General features: G+C 45.4%; 1 protein-coding gene across 1 annotated transcript; it reads left to right on the top strand.

The window, feature by feature from the left end:
- The first annotated feature begins 1,404 nt into the window (after positions 1-1,404).
- Positions 1,405-9,379, top strand: LOC112951262 (immunoglobulin delta heavy chain-like). The gene is made up of 6 exons (XM_026043912.1): positions 1,405-1,450; positions 2,575-2,903; positions 7,113-7,173; positions 7,831-8,115; positions 8,737-8,799; positions 9,167-9,379. Exons 1-6 carry the CDS (start codon positions 1,405-1,407, stop codon positions 9,280-9,282), a joined length of 900 nt encoding a protein of 299 aa, XP_025899697.1. The 3' UTR covers positions 9,283-9,379.
- The last annotated feature ends 235 nt before the right edge of the window (positions 9,380-9,614 follow it).

Raw genomic sequence — 9,614 nt, forward strand, 5'->3', positions numbered from 1 at the left:
GGGGGACCTGATGAGGAGGAGGAGGCCGGCAGTGAGGAGRAGGGGCCGGCCTCTTTTCTAGTGGTGGCCAGCGATAGGACTAGAGGAAGTAGCCACAAGCTGAGGCACCAAAAGTTCCACAGGAACTTARGGAAACATTTCTTGACTGTGAGGGTGCCAGAGCMCTGGCACAGGTTGCCCAGAGAGGTTATAGAGTCTCCTTCTCTGGAGATGTTTAAAACCCGCTTGGACGCAGCCCTGTGCCCCGTGCTCTAGGTGACCCTGCGTGAGCAGGGGGGAGTTGGACTAGATGACCTCTGAGGTCCCTTCCAACCTTAAGCATTCTATGATTGTATGAAGGAATTCAGACTAGGGCAAACAACCATCGTCTGGGGCAGACAAAGGCAAAGTAGGGGCCATGGAGACAGGGGGGGTTGGACTAGATGATCTCTAAAGGTCTCTTCCAACCTTAAGGATTTTTAAGGATTTTGTGATTCTACCATTCTGTTTGGGTGAGGACTGCAAGAACCATGGGTATGAGGGCAGAGGACACAGTGACTGTTCATTAGTTAATGCTTATAAATGSCTGCTGGGAATGGATCTGCCTTGGTTCTCAGGGCCACTCTTTTCACCTTACGGTGAACTGCAGTTTAGCAATACCACGGGGGAGCGTTGATTGCCATTGCCCTTGATGCGGCATGTCACTCTTCTCAGCCTACCCCATGTTATTTTCAGCTCTTGTATCTCCAGCGAAGCCCCCTCATTGACTCTGTTGGCAGTCCTGCCTCGGCCCCTGGACTTGCACAGCTCTCAGATCTCCTCATGGCCTGATTTAGTGCCATGTGGCTACGTAGTGGCCCACCAAGACCTCAGATCTGAGTTCTGGACTGAAAGCCCCGTGGTGCAGGGGAAGGTTACAAATTCCACAGAAGGGTTCAGAAACGCTTCTGTTATCCCAGAAACAGAACAGGCAGGAAGACACCCGAAATACTGATGGCTGTCAAGGGACATGAAAGCATCCAGGGAGACTCTGTGACTCTCTCCCAACTCCTCTGTCCATACCTTGTACCCTCCTGGCCATGTCAGGCCACAGCTCAYGGAGAGAAGGTTTGGAGTCCTGGTACTGGTGACCCTGGGAAGACAAGAGAGGTCCCTGTGCTTCCTGTGCAGGTGAAGTGTTGCTCAAAAGGAAATGTGGTTTCCTCAAAAGGAAATGAGGCCTCCCCACCCAGGCCAGCAGTGACATGTGGGCCCATCTCCCCACTGCATGTAGTACTTGCTTCCAAAGGATTGCTCAGAAAAGGTTCCTCTACACTCTTCTGCTGACTGCAAGTGAGAATATTTGGAGCTCCCTTCAGCCCCATGATTTCCCTCTCCCCCACGCCTCAACCCTGCGCCATGCAAGTTCCTCTGGAGAAGCCTGTGATGCTCTTCTGTCTGCTGGTCTTCATGTTTACTGCAGCCCCCAAAGGTGAGAGTCCATCCTTTCCCAGGAAGAGGACATTGCCGTGGGTGGTCTTAGCCTTTCTGCATGGGTTTTGTGTACTCCCTCCCAAGGGTTTATCTTCTGTCTGGGACCTGTACCTTCCTGATTTAATCCAGGACTTGTCCTGCTGTCCAGGATGTGTGGAGGTTGGAGGATTAAGAAGAGGACAGATACGTGACACTATCCTACTGTATCTCTGCTCCTAACTACCACGAAGAGCTGGGCACTCTTTAGTGAACTTCAGTTCTCACAGTGAACTGTGCCCAGTTATTTCCATCCCTCAGCTGTGCTGCCCACCCCATGTCTTCCTACTCTGCCTCATCCCACTTATCCACATACTAGGGTACACAGCCTGGGGGGAGAAAAAGGATGTGGAACAGGGAGGGATCAGGGGCTGCTTTGGAGCTTTGCYTTCCCACAAGGAGAGAGAAGAGAATGGAGTTCTGTCCCCCTGCACCAAAAGCTTTTCCCCAGCAGAACCAACAGGCTGTCAGTGATAGGAAGTAATCTCAAGTGAGGAGAAAAACAGAGAAAAGACAGCAATAGGATGGCAATTGGCTTCTCACATCCATCCTCATGAGCCCAGGCAAAAGCCTGCCTACAGCAGCAGCCATTGTCAGCCAAGGTCATATATGGCAGAGCCCAGCCCAGCTGGTCTTGGCTCCTCTCTGCCTTCCTTTAAGTTCCTCTTGCCCCAGGTAAGGAGGAAATGTTCTACCCAATGAGGCAGTCTAATGCCCCTTTTCCTCTTGAGCTCATGCACAACAGGCACACCACTTTCCTAGGTCCCTGTGCCCAGCCTGCTCCTTTTGCTCTCTGTGTGAGGAGAACAGGTCCAGGGGCAGCTTTTGGAGGCAACAGGAGRACTAAAAGGAGTTGGCCACTTCATATGCTTCTCCTGCCAAGCCTCTGAATTCAGGTTTTAAAATATAACATGAGTCGCTTAGACTCTAGCACGTCTCCTGCCTTAGCATCCTTTGTGGCTATGGAGCCTGGGATGCTAATACTCCCAGGGACCACTTYGGAAGCTGAAGGTCTCTGGCCCTGTACAGCCTGAATGCTGCACTCAGGAGCAGCCACGTCCCCTGCAACCTTACGTGTCTTTCCAGGTGCCCTTTGTGATATAAAGATGATGGCATCTGGTCCCACGGAGAGGAAGGTCTCTGAATTGCTCCCCCTTAGCTGCACTATAACAGGAGCACCTCTGGATACCCGTTACTATGACTGGAATTACGTCCGTCAGACTGCAGGAGGAGAACTACAGGTTCTTGGCTGGATCTATCCCTTTGGGAATAACACAGGCTACTCCCCAGGCTTCCAAGGCCGAGTCACTATCACGGCAGATAAAGTCAGAAAGAAGGTCTCCCTCCAGCTGCATGCCCTGACAGCCACAGATGCAGCGACCTACTTCTGTGCCAGGCAGCACACTACAGCACCAGTGGAAGGAAGGACTGCACAAATAGTGGGAGGGTTGCTGTGGTGGCAGGGCCCTTTTTCAGCATGACGACCACCTGTACACACTCGAGTGAATAGCAGTTTTGGGACTAAAAGATGTCAGCTCCCAGTCAATCCAGAGGCAGCTGAATGGGCAGCAATTGTGGTCATTGGTGGGAGGCTGAAGAAGGTACAAGGTCAGACGCATCAGTAGGTTTTGATTAGTGGTTCATGAGGGCGCCTTAAGTCTGCTAGAACTATTTCCTCATCTCAGCTACTGCTCAGGAAGCAACTTGCCTCCTTCGCTTCATGTCTAGTCCTGATGGGAATTTGGTCAGTGTGTGTTTCACACACTGGGCCTGCTACCATGTATTCTGCCAATTACTGACTCCTCGCCAGGGCTTCCACAGTGGTCCTTACTCTAGGGAGAGACTCCTGGAGACTGTCTGGTCCAAACTTTTGCTGGAAGCAGGGCCTTAGATTAGGTTATCAAGGCCTTGTCAAGCAGAGTCTTGAGTGTTTCCACAAGGGACATTTTAGTACATCTCTGGGCAATGAATTTCAGTGTTCAATTACTCTTATGGTAAATACTTTTTTTTTTTTTTTTTTTTTTTTTTTAATATCTGAATGGAATTTGCCCTGCAGCAATTTGTGCCAGGTGACTCTTGACCTGTCTCTAGGCATCACTGTGAAGAGAGTGCCTGTAGGACCACTCCTTTTAGGTAGTGAGTAAGACCCCTCCAGCCTTGTCTTTCCTAGGCTGAACAAAGTCAACTCCTCCAACATCAAATTCTCTAACACTCAGGGCATCTTAGTGGCCAATCACTGGATTTGCTCCAGTTTCTCACTGTCTCTTGAACGGGGGGAGCAAAAGTAGAGTATTGCAGGCATGACTGAAACAGTGCTAAGTAAAGTAGATTAATTACATCTTTTTATCAGTGAAGCCCGTGTCCTCAYGGATGCAGCCCAGGAATCTGCTGTTAATGCTGCAAAAACACACTAGTGACTCATGTTCGACTCACTGTCCATCAGGACCCGTGAGCTGCTTATGGGAGACCTATTGCCCAGCCAGTCAGTCCAGCCTGTATTACTGCTCAGGATTATCCTGTYCCAGGCACAGGTCTTCTTTCCCTACCTCACTTGCTGGCCTTATGTTAACAGGCATCCTTTTCCAACTTCAGACAATGGCATTTTTTCAACAGAAGAACCTCTGCAAATCTTCTCCTCTTGTCTGTATTGCTAACATGGATCCTATCTCCGGGATCAGTCATGAATTGCACCGGGGCTCACAGGCTTCAGCGTAGCAAACAGGAGAGGCACACGTTCTACCTGTATAGAGGGGATACAATTTACTCCTTGGAAACCTTGGAGAATGTGCAAGGACCTCTCTATGTCTGCTATTATGATATATTTATATATAGTTGTTAGGGGTGTAATTCATGTTAGATAAAGCACAATTAGACAGGTGTTATCCAAAGAAAGCAAAACAAAAAATCCCAAAGCACATAACTGACAGAAATAGCAGAATTAAACTTAACACAAGTGTATTTGCCTGGCGAATTGCTGCACCAGTCAATGAGYAAGAGCTCAAGCTGATACACTGGCCAGCAAAGGTTAAATAATCTGGCAGAGGCTATATAAAAATCGTTCACCTTAAAAAATCATTCAGCTCAGTCCGAAGGTGGGGTAGAAAGACTCTCCCTTTGGGGACACTTGACCATGAAGGTCTTCAACGATGTCATAGTCTTCATGGAGGACACCTGGACCACATTTTCATAGTCAGGATCACCATGTTTAACATCCTGCTGTAACAGACTACAACTCCTGTATGAAAGGAAAAGGGAAGCAGAARCAATGTTTTCCTGTAACTTGGTAGTGGTATTTACAATATTAATCATTATTTCACAGACACAATAAATATTCAAACTTCCTTGCAAGGATCCAATTATTGTGTAGCAGGTAATGTGTGCATTTAACCTGTACTAGCCCAAACTACAACAGCACCTGCCCTTCTATATTTGCAGAAAAGCAACCAATCATATACCATAATTACAACAGAGAAGAAGAACTGAGTCGTGTAGTTAAGCTGTAAAAGGGCTTCTTCTACATTCTGCACCGCCTTTAATGCACTTGCAAATGTATCTGTAAGTTCTAGCATGAAAGCTTACAGCACATATAGGAAATTAAGACCTGCTCATATACACAGTGAACAAGTTATTTCTACAGGCTGCCAGGTGATCGTGGTAGACTATGAATTTGTGTTAGGCTATTTCACAAAAAAATGATTGCCTGCACAAACACAAAGGAGCACGGAGGAGCAGGAGCAGGGAGCCTCAGTAACCCAGTCAAAGAAAGGAACCTCRGCCATCCAGACATCCATCTGCCCCATGGACTGGACGGTACCCATCACAACAGGGGCAGCTCTTCAGAATGTCTTAAGGACCAGTGGAGGTTTTTGGTTGGGGGACATCTGATACCCAGATATTGTTAAAATAAACAAATAAAATAATCAAAAAAAAAAAAAAAACCAACAAAACAGATAAACAACTCAATTCTCTGCAAGTTTATTAAGAATAAATTTGGAATCCAGTCCTTGGAGTAAAAAAGGGCTCTGATAATGAAAACTTATCCACATTCACTGTTACGATTTATGGACCATTTTTAACAAGATAACAGTATTATTACATCATCTACTAGAGAAGCCATGCTATTTACAGTTTCTCCTAGCTTCTTTGTGGTTTGCTTATTCTGTGGTTACAGAGCAGAGAAAAAGAGGAAGACAAAATCCAAAGACAGGAAAGAGGGGTGTCACCTGGCACTGAAATAYAGACACAACAGTTTTTGTATAACTGTTGATCACTGTGTGGAGTAGGAATCACAGTGGTGGAAAGGAACTAGACCACCATACACAAACGGACTCCTTGAAAAGTCAAAGGTGCAGCATGATCTACTTCTTCACAGCTTCTTCCTCCCATGGAAAACTGCAGTCTCAGGAACAGATTTGACACTGAGCATGGTTCAAGCAATAGGACAATTTAACTATGCCAGGCTAGTTTTCTTGCACGTAAATGCAGATATTGTGTCATCTTATGAACTATTTGATTTAGAAGGCCCAATTGTCCACTCAAGTTCAGCCAGTGGGGTTTTTCTTGTCGTTTCCATCTGAGCTACTCATTGTCCCCTTTGAATCTGTTAGAAAGAAACAGGTGCTTCTAAGAAGAAATTCATCTCTTCCCAAGCTGTTTTAGACAGATAAAGTAGCTCATTCCATTACACTTGGGGCATTGCTTTCCTCTCTCCACAATATTCACTTGACTACCACAAAGCTAGAAGAGTAAGAAGAGCACCACACCACATGGTTGAAAGGCAGCTCCAATTTTCCCCTACCAACTACACAGACCATTACCTACACTCTGCCATTGAAACGGCAGCTCTTCTCCCTTCATCTCAGCACCCCTCTATCCACTGTCTCCATCCTCTTTCACAGTTATCCTGCCCGCCTCTCTTTTCTATAGCTCTTTCTTCTCGAGCTCAAAGACCTTAGAGACCAATCATAATTTTCTTCTTCAGTCATACGGTCAGCATTCTCCTCCACGACCCAGGACTTTTGGCTGATGATGCCTTTGTCTTTGGCCTCAAAAGCTGCGGTTTCTTCCCATTCATTTCCCCCTCAAAGACCATTTCACAGAGCATTTTCTAAGCTTCTGACTTGGAGAACACCAACTCTATTCACTGTCATAGGAAACGTAACTGAATGCATTCATTTTGAAGTATGGACTAAAGGCACTATAGATAAGGGAGATGGGGGTGGCAGAGTGTCCACTGCAAGAAAGCTTTAGAGCTCTAGGCCCTCAAAGGGCCAGATAACCAATGTCTCCAGGAAAGGCTGCTCTGCCTCTTGGGTCATTTTGCCATTCTCAGATCTCTTTATAGCACAAAGAGCTTTGCTATTGCTTTAGGATAACATTCAAACACCGAACAACTTCTGACTTTCGAAAAGGGTAAAACCCATAAGCCCTCCCAGAGTTACACTACAATTCTGCAAGTTCCCAGGGGATGAAATCTCCATGTTTTGCCCAGCCTTTGTTTGAAAGTCTACCCGTTTTCTTCCTGCGTTTTATTGGACGTGGACTGCCTGTGTCATCTGAACAGTGTGTGGTAAGAGGGAAGGAAGAGGCACTTTTTGTAAGAAGGTAGAACACGGTGTTGAGAGCTCGGAGTGGCAACAGACAAGCTGGTGTTTGGAAGTGGAATCACTATCTCTGTTGAGCCAAGTAAGTTCTACTTCTTTTACTCCTAAAAATGTACTGGAAGTTGGGGATAGAGGTGGTGCAAAGGGGTTGTGTGATTTGGCAGCACAATGAGATCTTTTTCACCTTCTTGGCCTCTCCTGAGCATGCCCACTCCGATAGTTCTCATTTTTAGTTCTCAGCTCATTATCTATTTAACAAAGTTTCACAGAAGAGCRGGGCTAGTTTTCTGGTTCCCATTGTCATTATTCCACAGATCKGGCACTACAAAATTTAACACTATGTTTTTTATGCCCAGTCAAGACAGCATCTTAGCCTAGCTTATAACTATATCATATCCTATCCCTTTTGGTGCTGTTTCTATATATAGAAATGGAATATGCTCAGTAGTATTTAAAGCAGCTGAGAAGTCACATACCTTATTTCTTGAATCTCTGGGGATTTCAGAAACATAAAAGACGGAGAAAACATCTATTAATAGTCACTATGTTGCATCTGCTCCGAAGGGGGAGATCCCGGGGGGATCCCACAGCTGGCATGGAGGGGCCTTGCCAGCCGGTGCTGAGCCTTGATTCCCAGCAGCCAAACCCTCAGGGAGTCCTCACTGRCTGTCTCTGATCTGTAGGTGGTTTGACTCTCAGAAAAGAGCAAAGTCATCCCCTGATGATGCTTCTTTTCCAGAGAATCAAGAAGAGTCTGCCCTGGAAGTCATTGCACTTAAATCAAGGAAAAGCAGCGAGTACAGTAATAAAGTGAATGTGGCTTGTTTGGCAAGGAATTTCTACTCTAAGAACATCAGCCTTGATGTGCCCAAGGGTGACACTGTCTATGGCCCGAAGGAACCTCTTGTCACGTCAGAGGGGACATACACTCTGATGGAGATAGTTGTGGTGGAACCAGATACAGAGGTGACCTGCAAGGCTCTGCATGAGGGGAACAATATTGCAGCCAGCACAACCCTTCCAGGTACAGTGCTGTAGTCCAAAAACAAGCTGTTTCTGGGAAATGCATCCTACAATATGTTTTCTTGCTCATGCTAGGAAGAGTTCACTTGGAGCATGTAGCAGTAAGAAGTACAATAATCAGCAAAATATATAGGTTCCTAATYAGATGGTGCTAAGATATATTAAAAGGCACCTAGCACACTGGGAGCTTTCTTGAACCTTTCCTTATCCAGTACTTGWGAGTCTAGCCTTATGTAAAGCAAAATATTTCCAGGCACAGAAGTATATGTATCTGCATGAAGAAAGCATGAAATAGGTTTCATGAAAACAAAAATGAAAAAGCAAATATGATTTCTAGTCCGCCCCCCAAAAAACATCTATGGGGCATTATTTTTTACTCACTTTTAATAGAGAAATTTTTCTGTGGTAAAGATCATTTTAAAAGGTTGAGAAAATTCAGTAGTCTCATTGTTTTCTTGCTTTTCACTATAATTGCAGGCAGGAAGCTAAGTTTCCTTTCAAATTAAACTCCAATTCTGCTYATCCATTGCTGGGGAAGAGGGTTATAAATAGACTTTGTGCACTTCTTGTTTTATATACCTTAGATATGTGTTTTATAGTATTTTTTTTAACCATGCTACAGAAAAGAGAGCTGAAGAACTGCTAACAGTCAATGCTTGCAACGTTATAGACATCTCTGCAAAAGGTTAGTTACTGAAACAAATACTGGAGTTAAGCTACTTCACTGGGGATTCAGTTCAGTGCAAGAAAGTGTCTTTTTTTTGGTGCCAAAGTGTCCAAGTTGCAAATACTTACCTGCTGTTTCAGGTTGAGTGGTTAAATAGATGGCAGCTTTCCATGAGATAAACTCATGGAAAGATAATGGAAGATAAAATGGAAGATGAAATCCTCACCAGTCAGTTATCTCCTCTGTACTCTGCACTGGCCACATTCCTCTATTATTTTTTCCCTTTGCCCCTACTTCCCTCATCTGCCTACAACCTGCGATTTTGCTTTTTCTGCTCATACCAAGGCCACAGTCTCTTCTCTCTTTTCCTTCTTTTTCAAACCAGGTGCCACAATGGAGAAAKGGAACATGCTCTTCATGACTGTGTTGGGTTTGAGAGTCCTGCTGACCAAAAGCATCGCCTTCAATGTGCTAATGACTCTCAGGCTGTTGCTCTTCTGAGGCTGGTAACACACCAGTTAGCCCTGGGAACATAGGAGGCAAGCGCAGGGATCCACGGCTTGACTTCATGTTCATCTTTACCACTGAACATGTCCCTGTTTCCAGTGAGTACCACGTTGCCAGCATTGACAGCCCCAAATTACCTTCGTACCTGTCTAATCCAGAAAACCTCCGCTTGAACCACGTATCTTCTGCTTGTCCATTTCAAAGGTGGAGCAGAAATTCTAGAAAAACGTAAGGATCAGTAAGAAATCTAAAGGGAGCAACTCAAAACTCAAAGTCACGAAGAGCAAAACAAAAGAAACAAGAAGAGTTTTAAAGTTAATGTACAC

Source organism: Nothoprocta perdicaria, unplaced genomic scaffold, assembly GCF_003342845.1.
Source record: "Nothoprocta perdicaria isolate Ctin4 unplaced genomic scaffold, notPer1 scaffold_340, whole genome shotgun sequence".
Classification (NCBI taxonomy): domain Eukaryota; kingdom Metazoa; phylum Chordata; class Aves; order Tinamiformes; family Tinamidae; genus Nothoprocta; species Nothoprocta perdicaria.